The following is a 16599-nucleotide window of genomic DNA, read 5'->3' as shown; positions in this document are numbered from 1 at the left end:
CCGCAACGGGAGAGGCCGCAACAGTGAGAGGCCCGCGTACCACAAAAAAAAAAAAAAAAAAAAAAAAAAAAAAAGAATTAAACCTTAGTTTCCTCATCTGTAAAATGGTTATATAATTCTTACCTCATGTACTTGTTCTAAGAAAGAATTAAATGTGGTAGTATGTGCCTGGCATCACTTAGTGATGATGGTAGAGATGATCATACTCTGCTCAAAACTTTTTCAGGGCTTCCTGTTGCCCTTAAAGTCCATTAAAACTCTTGTCACACTTCCTTGGTGCTCAGTCTCCTTAATCCCTCAAATGTGCTGTGCCCCCTCCTTCTTGAGGGTCTTCACCTAAGTAGTCTTCTCCTCACAGTAGAAGTGTTGTGTCTTTAAATAGTTAATGGACATTAACTCATTCTTCAGATCTCACCCAGCCCCCAAATCTTCTCTTATCTTTTACTACCTTGGATTTATAGCTTTTGTCCCTGTTTGCAGTTATAATTGTGTATTTTTGTTGCTGTTGGGATTAATGACTCTCTTATCCACCGTTATCTGTCTTATCTACCTTTATGTGGAGACAGACCATGTTTATTATACCCACCTGGCATTGTATCTGTCCGGGAGCATAATTCCTGCTACTAACTAAAGATCTTTTTTCCTTCAGTGAGGGATTATACTTCAGTATTTTTTTTCTGTTCTCCAATGTTTGGTTAAGTTTATTTTCAACAGCACTGCCTCCTTTGTGGGCAGAATTGTCTGAAATGGACTCTTTCATGTTATTACTAGCTCTTGTTCTTGATGGCGAGAACTCCCAAGGTAGCCAGAGCCCTCTCAGAATCTATAATTCTTCTGGTATTGAAATAGGCTAGGGGTTCGTTTTTCCACCTAGGATAAAGTGCTGTTCTTGTGTTCCTGTAGGTTTTGTGTTTTTGTGGCACTTGTCTATACGTTGGGATTCATATTTTGTTTTGCTTAAATCTGTATTAGAAATATGAAATATTTTAGGTTCACTAACATCATCAAATGTTCCTTTGTGAACCTCTCATTTAAGTTCTCTTGTTTTTGTTTAGATACCTTGGGTTAAGCAGGTAGCTTTATTTAAAAAGCCAATTTTCCTTATAATATGGAGATCAAAGAATGTGTTCTTAAAAGCTGTCAGAAAAAAAGAATTATATAAGCATCTATCCCAATTCATAAATTTAGTTTAAAAATATTTTAAACATTAGTAATGAATCAGGTATCCCTGTATTACTTTTTTGTTTCTCAAATACCTGATAGAAAAAAGAAGCCTGCTTATTTATTTATTTTTCCAATAAATATGAAAGGGATAGAAAGGAAATTCTTGAAACTGTTGATTATTGTTGCTTTCAGATTTTCAGTGTCCTTATCTCTAAGATCATTTTTATAGGAATCTTTTTTTTTTTTTTTTTTTTTTTTGCTGTACGCGGGCCTCTCACTGTTGTGTCCTCTCCCATTGCGGAGCACAGGCTCAGGACGCGCAGGGTCAGCGGCCATGGCTCACGGGCCCAGCCGTGCCGCGCCATGTGGGATCTTCCCGGACCGGGGCACGAACCCGTATCCCCTGCATCGGCAGGCGGACTCTCAACCACTGCGCCACCAGGGAAGCCCTATAGGAATCTTTGACATCAAAATTTTGGTACTGAGATTAAAGTAGTTGTATTTTGTGGGGATTCTCAGGGAAAGATGCCATTTTAGGAAGTAGGGTGAGCGGAGAGAAATTAGGATTCTTTCCAATCTTTTCTGTTTCTTCTCTAATTCCTTCTTTCAGAGAGAAAAGATCCTATGGGTAGAATTTTTTCTTTTTAAAAAAAATTCTCATGCCTTACAGCGATACTAGGGCTCTGCTAATTAAAGTAGCTTCATAAGTAACAACTTTCTTTGAAAACACTCTGTTTTTATTCCTTATGGATGGAATTGAATGCACAATCATTTAGCTTTTTTTTTTTTTTTTTTTAAGTAGCGACCCAATCCATTTCCACCAAAAATTTCCTTCTAGGGAAGTGGTTTTATGATTAATGCAAAGTGTTATATGATTAATGGTTCTGTAGATATGAAAGTTATAGGCTGGATATCTGCTCCCCGTATCCCCTGCATCGGCAGGCGGACTCTCAACCACTGCGCCACCAGGGAAGCCCTATAGGAATCTTTGACATCAAAATTTTGGTACTGAGATTAAAGTAGTTGTATTTTGTGGGGATTCTCAGGGAAAGATGCCATTTTAGGAAGTAGGGTGAGCGGAGAGAAATTAGGATTCTTTCCAATCTTTTCTGTTTCTTCTCTAATTCCTTCTTTCAGAGAGAAAAGATCCTATGGGTAGAATTTTTTCTTTTTAAAAAAAATTCTCATGCCTTACAGCGATACTAGGGCTCTGCTAATTAAAGTAGCTTCATAAGTAACAACTTTCTTTGAAAACACTCTGTTTTTATTCCTTATGGATGGAATTGAATGCACAATCATTTAGCTTTTTTTTTTTTTTTTTTTAAGTAGCGACCCAATCCATTTCCACCAAAAATTTCCTTCTAGGGAAGTGGTTTTATGATTAATGCAAAGTGTTATATGATTAATGGTTCTGTAGATATGAAAGTTATAGGCTGGATATCTGCTCCCTTTTATCATCTGTGTCATGCATCTTGTTTATAGTAAATTGAAAAAGGTACGTTTAAATGACCAGTAAGGTTGAAGACACACTCTACTACCTGCAGTTTCATTTCTGTGTGTCTGCTTGAGAGAAACTTTTGCACATGTGCACAAGGAGACAGGTGCTTGTTGTAACAGTGAAAAAAGTGGAAAAACATCTAACTGTTCCTCAGTAGGTGAGTGGATAAGTTGGTATTTATTCACAAAATGGATTATGAGTACACAGTCCTTTCCTCCAAAATACTTAGGGCACGTGTATGTTGGAATTTAGATTTTTTTCAGATTTTGAAAGGTAATCCAGTATATAAACTGAATATTGTGTAATACTCCCATTGGGATCTGGACAATACCCAGTAATCAAACATATTAAATCTGTAGCAAAACTTAGGAATATTCATATTAAATTGGATAAATAAATGGTAAAGAGCCTCATAGCAGTTGAGTCAGATTTTTCCATTAAGCTTGGAGAAAAATTTAGTCTTTTTAAAGCTCTTTGGATTTTAGAATTTTCGATAGGGAATTGTGAAACCTGTATTATACAGTTCATAAAAGTGAATGAACTAGAGTTATGTATATCAGTGTGGATAAATCTCAAACACGTTTTAAAAAAATTGAAGTATTGTTGACATATAACATATTTAATTTCAATATTTTGCTATTGGGATACATTACAAAATGATCAACACAGTGGGTCTGGTTAACATCCATCACCACAGATAGTTACAAAGAACTTTTTTTTCTTTGGATGAGAACTTTTAAGATCTACTCTCTTAGCAACTTTCAAATATGTAATACAGTGTTATTAACTATAGTCACCATGCTGTACATTATATTCCTGGGATTTATTTATTTTTATAACTGGAAGTGTGTACCTTTTGACTCCCTTTACCCATTTCACCCACTCCCTGTCCCCCACCTCTGGCAACCACCAATCTCTTCTCTATCTGTGAGCTTGTGGTTCCCCCCGCCCCGAAATGGTAAGATTTAATTTTTTTTATGGCTGAATAATAATATATACACATATGTATATAGATATACACACCACATTTTCTTTATCCATTCATCCATTGATGGACACTTAGGTTGTTTCCATATCTTGGGTATTATAAATAATGCTGCAGTGCACATGGGGGTGTGGATATCTTTTTGAGTTAGTATTTTTGTTTTCTTTGGATAAAAACTCAAGTGGAATTGCTGGATCTAATGGCAGTTCTATTTTTAATTTTTTGAGGAACGTCCATTACTGTTTCCCATAGTGGCTATACATTCTCAGACACATTATGTTGAGTAACATAAGCAGTTTGCAAAGAGAATCAAGAACAGATGACATTACTTATGTGAATTTTAAATAAGCAGCAGTGAGGGGTGGGGGAGAGAGAGAGAGATATCTGAAGCAAATAAGGCAAATTGTTGATGTTGATTTCCATACGTGTTGTATATTTGAATGAGTCTCTGTAGCCCCAAGCTTCTGCTTTCTTCTCTAACCTTCTTAAGAATGCAGGGTTACAACTGAATTAGGTGACAGAGCATAATACATGTTGGAACTGGAAGTGTTCTTAAAATCAACTCAATTATCCTTCTTTTAAGTGAAGTCATTCCTACTTGTTAAGAAGTTTTCTTGAATATTTATTTACTTTTCCCTTTTCATACCTATATCTGTTACTTTTTTAATATATTTGTTTTTTGTTGGAGTATAGTTTACATACAGCAAAATACATGGATCTTCATTGTCATAGCTCCATGAGTTTTGACAAATGCCAGTAGTCATATAATGCAGTCTTATGAAGATACAGAACATTTCTGTCATCCCATAAGGTTCCCTTGAGCTCCTTCCCAATCAGTATTTTCCCTGCCCCCAACACATAGATAGTGTTCTAATTCCTTTCACTTTAGATTAGTTTTGCCTGCTCTAGAACCTCCTATGCATGGAACCATATAGTCTGTACTCTGGGTGTTTGGCTTCTTTTGCTCAGCGTACTATTTTTTTTTAAGTTTATTCGTGTTGTTGCATGTATCCATAGTCATCCTAATATTGAGTAGTTTTCATTGTATGGATATTGCATAATCAATTTATCCATTCTCCTGTTGATGGGGTTGTTGCCAGTTTTGGCTCTTACGAATAAAGCGGTTGTAAACATTTTTAGACAGATGTGTTTGTGGCCATGTTTTTATTTCTCTTGCGGAAATATCTAGAAGTGGAATCGCTGGGTCATAGGGTAAGTGCATATTTAATTTTCCCCTAAAAGTATGCAGTCACGTGAAGTGAAGTGAAAGATAAGATTTTGTGGTCATAGATCTAAGTATTCAAATTGAAAATACAACGTGTTGAGTAAATATGGATATAGATAAATGAAAATAATGGTAACACATGTATTTACTGGAGTTTATGTGATAAAATTGGTTAGAGTCAAGAACACAAATGTATTTTCCTTTTAAATACCCCATGAAGATCCCATATGGTTTTATTTCCTCTCAACATGCTGCTAAAACATGAAGCAATCTTTTGTATTGTCTGTTTACTACCTAAATTGATTTTCAAAAAAATTTTATTAATTTTTAAAGATTTCTTTTATCTACTTAACATTTTTACAGAAGCATGTGCAAAAGAGTCTTAGATATGCCTTATTTGATGGTTGCCGTGGAAAAATTAAGGGATTGTATACAAAAAAATTATATTTATACCTTGGTGTTTTGCTTTTGAAACAATTATGATTTTCTCCATAATAGTTTGACTTTTTATTGTTATTTTATCCCCAGATGCTTCTTTGGTTTTATTTATCAAGATTCTCTTTCTCTCTCTTTTTAATTACATTTTTTAAAGATTTGTTCCTTGTAGAGAAATGCAGTTAAATTTTATATGTTGATCTTATATGCGCCAGGCTTGCTAAACTCTTTTTAAAAAAAAAGATTTATTTATTTATTTATTTTATTTTTGGCTGCGTGAGGTCTTAGTTGCTGCGCGCGGGATATTCCTTGCGGCATGCAGGAACTTTCGTTGCGGTGCGCGGGCTCCAGAATGCTTGGGCTCTGGTGGGCTCTGTAGTTGTGGCACATGAGCTGAGTTGCCCCGTGGCATGTGGGATGCAGAATCCGCGTCCTCTGCATTAGAAGATGGATTCTTAACCACTGGACCACCAGGGAAGTCCCTTGCTGGACTCTTAATGATACAGATATTTTGTCTGTCATTTCTTCTGAGTTTTCATCCTACAATCTCTGTATAATGACTGTTTCTTGCTTTCTAATTCTTATACCTTTGATTTCCTTCTCTTGTCTTACTGCACTTGGTCTTAGTATCTCTAGAACAAAATATAACAGTGAACTATTGTAGTCTATCAGTTGCCCAGTGTAGATTTGATTTTTACAAGAAAGCGCATTATTAAAGATGTAAGTCTTGAAAAAAAATGTGAGTAATTTGGTTGGTTTATTCTGGTTAGCTGATAGTCTTTGTATATGTTCTATGCTATTTTCTCCCCAAGACAGAATTATTTATGTAAATAATTTTGGTGGGCTTCATTTCAATTTAACAAAGTTTAGTGATAGTGTGTGTGAAAGCATCTTAAACAATGGCAGTGTACACGAGTGCTTTTCTGTAAGACTGTGTAAGGTCATTATCTCTTTGTACTCTTCCTCAATATCAGTCTTCCTTGCCTCTTCTCTTTCTCTGGAGGAAAAGGAGGGGAAAAAAAGGAGAAAGGAATTCTATAGCTTCTGGAAAGCTTTGGGCACACGGTGACTTCAGTGTTGACATAGCTCTGTGGGACACAGACATGAGCCCCTGTTAGCTTTATGCCATGCGCTGCAGCTGAATGTCAGCAGCCCCCCCACCCCCACCTCACAGCCAAGCTGCTGCCTCCCGTGTGTGTTTATCCAGCTGAATCCACTCCCAGTTGTAGCATTGCCAGGGTTAGCTCTTAACATGTTCACAGCTGATTGGCATCGCTTAACTCTTCTTTCTTTACCCTTCTTCTTGATTTATATACTAGTATTTCAGGGACTAAACGTGGAAATTTTGTTAACCTCATTGACGTCTGTTGCAGGTGCTTGAAACTTTTGGGTTGTAGAGCATGAAGAAAGAAGTGAGCTTGATACTTAAAATGCTGCTAGACTGAACAGTACCTTTATGGTCCCTTGTATTTAATTCTGCCATTGCTTTGTTAGTACTGAGCATTCTCAAGTTAGACACTATGGAAACGGTTACTATAGGATCCCTCTGCTGGTTGGTTTTACTTTTAAGGTTAAAAAAATTTTTATTTTGATGTTATTTTTTAATGGAATGACGTCTTCAACCCTGACATTGCTTAGTATGATATTTTTACTCTTGTAATATCTGTTTTGGGATATTATCTTTTCTTCTTTCTGTACTTTTCTTCCTCCACCCATTCTTTCCTCTATTTCTGCCTTTTGTTCAGTTTGAGAGTCAGACAGGCTTTCTGGAGGAGATAATGCCTGATCTAAGGATGAAAGGGCAGGTAGAATTTAACTGGGAGAGAAAGTGAGGGAACGGGTAGAGGATACTCTTTAAGTAGAGGCTAAGGGGTAAGTAAATGGTATGGGAGTTTGGGTAACTGAAAGCTATTTGGGATTTCTAGAACTTGTACTAAAATCAGTTTATTGTCACTTGCGTTGTTGTCTTGATGAGCACACAATAATAGAACGTATTAATGACCTTGGGACTTCCCCATTTTGATAGTTTTTTTTTTTTTTTTTTTTTTTTTTTTCATTTATTCTTTAATTTCTCTTCTGGGTTATGCTGGCATAAAGGCAGATGTTCTTTTTTCTCTCCTGGATTCAGTAGCAGAGAGTAGCAGCTAGGAATCTGGAATAATTGCTTGTTCATTTTCTTGACTCTGACATCTTCTTTATTTGTTTTTTGCCGTACGCGGGCCTCTCATTGCTGTGGAACGTATTAATGACCTTGGGCCTTCCCCATTTTGATAGTTTTTTTTTTTTTTTTTTTTTTTTTTTTTTTCATTTATTCTTTAATTTCTCTTCTGGGTTATGCTGGCATAAAGGCAGATGTTCTTTTTTCTCTCCTGGATTCAGTAGCAGAGAGTAGCAGCTAGGAATCTGGAATAATTGCTTGTTCATTTTCTTGACTCTGACATCTTCTTTATTTGTTTTTTGCCGTACGCGGGCCTCTCATTGCTGTGGCCTCTCCCGTTGCGGAGCACAGGCTCCAGACGCGCAGGCTCAGCGGCCATGGCTCACGGGCCCAGCCGCTCCGCGGCACGTGGGATCTTCCCGGACCGGGGCACGAACCCGTGTCCCCTGCATCGGCAGGCGGACTCTCAACCACTGCGCCACCAGGGAAGCCCTGACATCTTTTTTAGAGGAGAATAAGCTCAACGTAGCATTCATTTAAACAATTTAATCTATCCATTTGAATTCTGGTGTGGTTGTTTCTTGCATTGTAGTATGTCTCTTGCTGGTGTTTAGATCAGTCTGAGAACTTGGTTTTGGTTTAATATTTGAGAGTTTACAGTGTGCTTTGCTGCACAGAAAATAAATCCTTGTCATCAACTGAAAGAATCAACGGAAAGAATACTAGACTAATGAGCAGACGAGGTGAATTACCTTAGAGGCTCTTCCTTTGTCTCAGTCTTGGAGATTCAGACTCATTAAAAACTTTGAGTTTCTTCTGAAATGATAGAAATTAGAATACTTTCTTTTCATATTAAAGATTCATGAATCCAAATCATAGTGATCTTATAGAATCTAAACTTCATTTGAGTATGTTGCATATATAATAAGTGCTTTTATGTGTCCCATTTCTCCTTCTTGAATATTCTTAATTTAAAATTTATAATAAGGTATAGTGCTGGTGTGTGAGTGTGTATATATAGCTATTAAATTTTACCACTTTGTAAGCTCTGTTTTTGGACAAGAACTCTATCGTACACTTTTTGTGTATGTTGTATGGTATTAAAAGTATAAAAGATACTTGTTGACAGTTAATTATTTGAAAATGCTTCTCTTCACTTCAGATCAAACACAAATAAATCCAGAATGTATAATTAACTTTTTTTTTTTAAATTAGGATTGCATTTAGCATTTTGGCCAGTTTGTATTTGAGATAGAATTTTTTTTGTGTTAGCTGGTAAGGAACTAATTGTTAACAGAATAAGAGTAATTCTCTCTGTTATAGGGGAAAGATATAATTTTCCAGGGACTTGATTTGCGTCTACTATCTAGTAGCCATTTACTTTCAAAATAATGCATGAAAATTTGTTTTTGTCAATCTTTCATCAAAAATTTATTGAGCACTTATTATACCAAACACTGTGCCGTGCCCCAGAGTAAAAAGATGAAAGTCCCAATTTCTAGAAGATTTTTCTTGAAGACAGATACAAAGAAATAAATTGCAGATTGGGCTGGTAAGTGCTCTTCTTAAGGGACACATACGGTACAGCACAGATCAGAACATCACAGAGCCTGAGGATCGACTTGGGTGATGTTAATAAGAATTATTATAAACTCTTTTGCATCTTGCATTGATAAAGTTTACTCAATGTATGTATTTACATGTTTCAGAAAAACAATCGTTCTTAATTTAACATAATAGGATGCAGTACTGGTATTTTTTCTAATGGTTATCTTGACAAATAGTGCATTGAACTCTCTGGGATACAGTATAATGTTTGTGATGATGACCATTTTCATGTATCCATAATATTCTTTTTCTTAACTAAAAATAGCTCTAGACTCCATGGTTCTGTCATTTTAGAAATCAGGATAAACTGGATCAAAGCGTTCTCTGTTCAGAGGAACTAATGGAAGTTTCGCCTCAGAAGAGCTTCTGATATTTGTCTAAAATATATGAAGCATTGTTGTGATCTTTTGTTGTTTTTGAGATGTATTTTTCTAAAAAAAGATCATAAACCCTATCGGAGATTTCAGGATTTTCATTACAGTTGTTCACAACATCCTACCATTTCATTGAGATACAGCTTGGTGTAATTTTAGCACAATCCTTGAACTAAATTTTAAGCAGTTATTTTTCCAGTCTTCCGGCTCAAGCTGAGTGTTAGAGTGAGCAGAAGTAGACTGGTGAGTGTTGGTGTACAATTTGGAATGTGAGGAGTGTGAGATCATTTTGGAGAGTGTCATGAGCAGAATTCCCAAATAGAAATTTTCCTAATATCTGACAACTGAGATCGGCCTACGAAATTCAGCATGTCTGTTTTTGGTCGATCGTGGTAAATGTCTGTGATATGTGCAGATATGCTCACTTCATCTTCAGTATGAATGTGCTAGAGAAAGAGCAGCCTGGCTTATTGCCTGCTGCTTCTTTCTTCTCCCAAGGGAGTTGGCAGGAATTTTTATAAAGTGAATCTAGCTTGAATGTAGCCTCAAGAAGGGGTGCTGATTCCCATTTCAATGGAGAAAATTGCTGTGTAACCTTCTCGGCTACCAGTCAAGAGCATCATTTTAATTCTATATTCTAGTAAGATGGGTGCAAGCAGAGCTGAAGAAGCAGGGCACATTAGTCGTTGTATTTTCTTGCTTCACCAAAACAGTGCTTGCCATACTAGTATAATCACAAGCGCTAAAGTGTCTGTGAGACTGTTAGCTGTCGTCAACATCTGTTTCTCTTGATTTGAATGAATTTGGTGATGAGTGTCCAGAAAAGGAGGGACAGTTGTATCTAGGGATCAGTTTCATTGTTGAATTTAACTTCTGATATTTCCCTGTGGGATAAACTTGCTCAGGATTTATTTGGATTTTTTGACTTCCAAAGGTAAAGAATGAAACTGGAGGTCGATTATAGGCTTTAGAGAATTAGCATTTTTTTTTTTTTTTTTTTTTTTTTTTTGCGGTACGCGGGCCTCCCTCTGCCGTGGCCTCTCCCGCTGCTGAGCACAGACTCCGGACGCCCAGGCCCAGCGGCCATGGCTCACGGGCCCAGCCGCTCCGCGGCATGTGGGATCCTCCCAGACCGGGGCGCGAACCCGGTTCCCCTGCGTCGGCAGGCGGACGCGCAACCACTGCGCCACCAGGGAAGCCCAGCATTTTGACACATCTTTTTATTAAGGATTTTGAACTCCAACAACTGTTGAGAACCTTTACAGCATGATGCGGGTAGTTAAATTTATTTAAAGAATCATGTTCATGAATTCAAATACCTGATAATTTTATTGTAAATTTATTTTTCGTAAGAAAAAGCCAGTGCTTTTCGAGAATTTGAAGACTGCCATAATTGAAAGTTCACTACTTGCTAAGCATAATACCAAAACCAGAAACTATAAAAGAAGAGGTTCTTATCTTTGCACTAAAAAAATTCTCTATTTAAGTTGCCATAAACTATGTTAAAAGAAAAATGACAGATTTGGAAATATACTTGTAACATGCACAGCAGGCAAGAGGTTATTTTCCAAATATAGAAAGATCTTAAAGTGGATTAGGAGAAAGGTTAAATGTCCCCAAAACAAAATGAGCAAAGAACAAGAACAGATGAGTCACAAAGGAAGGAATACAAAGCGCCTGTAGATATGTGAATAGATATTCAGTCTTACTTGTAATCAAAGAAAAGCCCAAAAAAGAAAGAGAAGAAAGAAACTACCCAGTTGTCAAAGGTATAGGAAAGTGCTCAGACATCGTTTGGTGGACGTTTAAATCTGTACAGACCCTTTCAGAGATAATTTGTTGTGTGTATTAAAATCATAACTGCGTACCCTCTGATCCAGGAATTCCACCTTTCAGAATTTATCTCCAGGAAAAATTTGGATAGATGTGCAGAAATATACATGTGAAGGTGCCTGTTATAATAGTGGAAAATGAGAACCAAGCTAAATATCAATAGTTATAAGTAAATTATTTAATATCAACACATTGGAATTCTATGGCAGGCATATTTTTTCCCCAGTGTTTAATATTGTCGTAAAATACAGCTTACATTCACCATGTTAAATTTATCATCTTAACCAGTTTTCAGGTGTACATTTCATAAGGTACATTCATATTGTTGTGCAACCATCACCACCATCCATCTCCACAACTCTTTTCATCCTGTAAAACTGAATCTCTGCATCCATCAGTCACTCCCTGTCTCCCGTCTCCCCAGCCCCTGGCAACCACTGTTGTGCTTCTTGTCTCTGTGAGGTAGACTGCTCTAGGGACTCTCATGTAAGTGGACTCGTGTAATATTTGTCTTTTGTGACGGGCTTATTTCATTTGGCATAGCGCCCATCCATGTTGCAGCGTGTGTCAGCATTTCCTTCCTTTTTGAGGCTGAAAAATATCATTAGGCATTTTTTAAAATTTAATTTGTGAGTGTGTAGTACATACATTTAGTTCAAATTCAAGAGGAGGGTTAGGAGGAGAGAAAGATGGGAAGTGGCTGGGAAGTGACTGCAGATGTATATGGGATTTCTCTTAAGGGGTGATGGCAGTGTTCTAGAATTAGATAGTAGTGATCGATGTATAACTTCTGATATGCTGAAAACTGCTGACTTACACACTTTAAACCGGCGAACTTTATGGTATGTGTGAATTATGTCTCAATAAAGCTATTATTAAAAAATTTTCAATGTCAGTTACACCTCAGTTAAAAAAATTTTTATGCGGAATAGAATAAAGTTTTCTTACATGTTGTCCCTCAGTGATTCCAGTTCCTTCCTCCCTTCCTCCCTTCTTGCCTTCCTCCCTTCCCCCAAATAACCATTAATTATTTCTTGTGTAACATTACAGAAGTATTTTTATTTCTTATGATATTTTTTATTTATAGTAAATAGTAAATATTTATTGTTCCCTCCCTTTTAACCAAAGTGGTAGCAAATTGAACACAACCAAGCAGGCATCTATGAAGTCTTTTCTCTTATTTTTAAAGGTAAAAATGTCTCTTTTTATTGATTACTTGCTTACTGTAGGGGATTTAGATAGTAGAAAAAAGTATGAAGAAAAATGTAAAAGCTACCCATACCCAGACACTGGTAATTGTTTGCATCCTTTTAGACTTTTCTCTTCATGTATATACTTTTTAAAAATTAGAATCGCGATCATCCTATACTTGCTATTATATATCTGCTTTTTTATGCTTAATATGTTGTAACTGTAGTTTTTATCAGTAAATACAAATCTACATTTAAAACAATTGATGCATAGTAGTAAACGGGGTGGACATTTCTCATTTACTTAACTCATCACCTATTAATATCCATTTAGGTTGTTTCTAATTTTGTCACTGGTATAAACAACAATGAGCATCTTTGTACACTTGCCAGATCATTTCCTTGAGATATTTACTGCTGTTCTGCAGTTTGCCAAAAATTTTAAACAATGTATGTTTTAACATATATGCCACAAAGATTTCAATGATACTATTAGCTCTGTGAAAAGATGGTGCAGGCATTTATATCCTCATTTTAAATATGAGGAATCTGAAACCCAGAAAGATGGCAATGTGTTCCAGATTAGGTTGCTCTTTAGTGTGAGAGCTGGAACTAAAGCTCATGTCTTCTGATTGTGGGTTAGTTTCCTTCCACTGCGGCACACTGCCAGACCTTGAATACCTTGAATACAAAGAGTGATTTTCTGTTGTTGCTTCTTCATTTCTAAAAACATGATTCTTGATGTAACTTCCTTTTAGGTTCTTTGTATAATGTTCTAGAATTTATCCATTCAGATTAAAGGTTCATATACCTTCGTTAGGGATACAGGCTAAAGATATACCCTCTGAAACATTCTACTAGCTTATCTGCACTAACGTTTTCATTTAATTACTCACTTATATTGTTATCTTCTTCTGTATAAATAGCTCACACAGCCTCAGTTTTTTGTGTTTTGTTTTTAAAGCTTCAAGTTATCTTATTACCTTTGGGTACTAGCTTCAGTGGGCTGCGAGAATTGCTTTAATTCGAATGCCAGCTCTGTTACTTACTGTGTGATCTTGAGGTGAGTTATTTAAGTCTGTATGCCTGGTGTCATCATCAATAAAATTCAAATAGTAGTACATGTGTTACAGTGAGGATTAAATGAATTAACACACAAGGAGTGCTAAGCACGTTCTGGCATGCACGCATATTTTTATTATTTAATGTGCTAACTTAATTGTAAAACACTTAAAAGTCATTTTGTATTTTGACATCCTTTGTGTTTTTTGATGAAATTTTTTGTATTATGTGTCCGTATTCCTATAGATTTCCCCTGTCTTTCCCCTCTCCTCACGTTCAGTTCCATGTAATACCTTCTGTTAATCTTGAACAGTGTCTTTATTTAGTCAAGCCAAGTGAGGAGCTGCCAGACTTACCTTGTTTCCTGTTGGTAATAAACACAAATTAAATTACTGACATTTTACAGATTATCTCAATCATTTTTAAAGACAGTGTAAAACAGAATAATGTGAATCCTCATTTGCTAAAGGCAGGGTTCTGAGAGCTGTGGTAGCTGCTTTCTCACTCCCTGTAATCTGCTTTGTTTCTGCTCCTTGAGGAGGAAAGCTCATTTGGGTTTTCTTTTTTGTCTTTATACCAGCACATGCAAATGACAATCCAGGCTCTCCAGGATGAATTGCGGATCCAGAGGGACCTGAACCAGCTGTTTCAACAGGATGGTAACAGTAGGACTGGTGAGCCTTGTGTGACAGAGCTGACGGAGGAGAACTTTCAGAGGCTGCACGCTGAGCACGAGCGGCAGGCCAAGGAGCTGTTCCTCCTTCGAAAGACTCTGGAGGAGATGGAGCTGCGGATTGAGACTCAGAAGCAAACCCTGAACGCTCGGGACGAATCCATCAAGAAGCTTCTGGAGATGTTGCAGAGCAAGGGGCTTCCTGCTAAGGCCACTGAGGAGGACCACGAGAGAACAAGGAGACTGGCAGAGGCGGAGATGCACGTCCACCACCTCGAAAGCCTTTTGGAGCAGAAGGAGAAAGAGAACGCTCTGTTGAGAGAGGTGAGTGGCCACTTTCTCCCTTGTTGTGACTCTCTTTTCTGCTGATTAGTCAGCCTTTTGACCTAGACAAATTCATATCCTCTCCTGAGCTAGGGCAAGGGGATTTCTTCCTTCTTACCTAAGTTCTGCACTGATTTCTGTTCTGATTTGCTGTCTTGTATGAGATGACATTGACTGGCATGTATACTGGCTTAATACCTTTCTGGGTTTTTTTTTTCCCCTCCTGATTTCTGTAGACTCATTTTGTTGCTAGAGGGGCACAGAATTTTCTCGATTTGTTACTCATCTCTTGATTTGTTCATAGAGACACACACACCAAAACCAGAATTAGAGGAACTAACTACTGCTCAATTTTAAAATATTAATAATTGAAAGTAAGCGATTCCCTCAGTTTCGGTGTGCTTCTAAAGTCCTAGGCAGCAGTAATGGATGTTTGCCCTGTGGTTTCCATGGAAACTGTTGTCTTGCTGTAAAAGATATGTGATAAAAATTGTTTGCTGGGCTTCCCTGGTGACATAGTGGTTAAGAATCCTCCTGCCAATGCAGGGGACACAGGTTCGATCCCTGGTCTGGGAAGATCCCACATGCCGCGGAGCAGCTGGGCCCGCGCGCCACAACTGCTGAGCCTGAGCTCTAGAGCCCTCGAGCCACAGCTACTGAGCCCGTGTGCCTGGAGCCCGTGCTCTGCAACAAGAGAGGCCACCACAATGAGAGGCCCGCGCACCGCAGTGCCGAGCAGTCCCTGCTCGTCGCAACTAGAGAAAGCCCGCATGTAGCAACGAAGACCCGATGCAGCCAAAAATAAATAAATAAAATTAAAAAAAAATTATTTGCTGACCTGGAGGCACAGCTAGAGGGAATGATACACAGGTATGCTGTCACTTATTTTTAGAGAGGAAACTCAGACTTTAGCTGACCACTGTGACTACTGATAATTTTTCACTTTTCTATGTAATGCTTCATTTTAAGAAAGCTTAAGTGAAGAATTCATCGTACATTGAATTAAAAAAAAATGACAGCTCTACTTCCCTATATGAGGTCAGAGTTTTCAGATAATTTTCACATTTGGATAGGGGGAAAAAAAATCTCAGAGCTATTTTAGTGCCAGTCTGAATAATCCCTTTTTAAATGAAGTGTGAGGAAGGCAGTTAAAAGCAGCAAAACAGCAACTTCCCCTGATGATGGAAATGGTCTATATCTGCTCTCTGCAATGTGGTAGCCACTGGCTACATGTGACTGTTGAGCAGTTGAAATGTGGTTAGTGTGAGTGAGGAACTGAATTTTAAATTTTATTTAAATGTAACTATTTAAAATTAAATTTAATTAATCAAATTTAAATTTAAGTATCTCTGTAGGTAGTGGCTACTGTATTAGGTAGTGCAGCGATGCATAATGTAATGTTACCCGCTTTTCTTCATAATTTGTCTTGACCATCTTTCTTTCTTTGTCAGTACATGTGGAGTTTTGTAATTTCAATTGAATTTTTAATGTTCTGTTGCATTTATTTATATTTCTTACTGTTGAAAATTTAGACTACTGTTAATTTTTCATTATTATAAAACTGTGCTGCAGTGAATATCCCTAACCATATATCCCTGTACATTAATTTTTTTCTTTAGCATAAATTTCCAGAAATGAATTTGCTCAGGGTATGTACTTTTTCAAAACTCTGAATATCAGTCTTGTCTCCCAGAGTGATTGGACCAGTTTATCCTCCCAGAAGCATATACTGTATTTTTACGGTTAATCTGCAGCTATATATGTTACAATCTTCAAATTACTGGACTGTATTGTTTTAGAAAATTTTCTATCAACTCCTGTGTTGTAGGTACCATCCTGAGTTTCTTTCAGTTTACTTTAAAGAGTTTATATTTTAATGAGGTAACCTGGAGCCTGGCCACAGAACATTGTAAGAGAAGGTGTAATCATCTCAAATCAAATAGCATGCAGTATGAAAACCCTACCAGCATCGTGATGAACTTTGAATGTTACATTTTTACTCCTTCTGTTCTGAATATTTCAACCTATGCCCATTTATTTTTGAGTTTTGGAGTTAATAAATAGTGAATA

General features: G+C 37.1%; 1 protein-coding gene across 44 annotated transcripts in view; it reads left to right on the top strand.

Moving 5' to 3' along the window:
• The window catches only part of ERC1 (ELKS/RAB6-interacting/CAST family member 1), a 573654-nt gene that overhangs the window by 72663 nt on the left and 484392 nt on the right, over nt 1-16599 (top strand). For all 44 annotated transcript variants that reach the window (XR_008617636.1, XR_008617631.1, XR_008617632.1 and 41 more), the window contains exon 3: nt 14113-14529. Coding sequence is in view for 22 of the 44 variants with exons in the window: in XM_055085407.1 (XP_054941382.1) it covers nt 14113-14529 (417 nt within the window). In the remaining 22 variants the exon portion in view is untranslated. The remainder of the gene's footprint in view (nt 1-14112; nt 14530-16599) is intronic.

This window comes from Physeter macrocephalus, chromosome 6, assembly GCF_002837175.3.
Source record: "Physeter macrocephalus isolate SW-GA chromosome 6, ASM283717v5, whole genome shotgun sequence".
In the NCBI taxonomy this organism is placed as follows: Eukaryota; Metazoa; Chordata; class Mammalia; order Artiodactyla; family Physeteridae; genus Physeter; species Physeter macrocephalus.
This window is presented reverse-complemented; position numbering and strand designations above follow the sequence as displayed.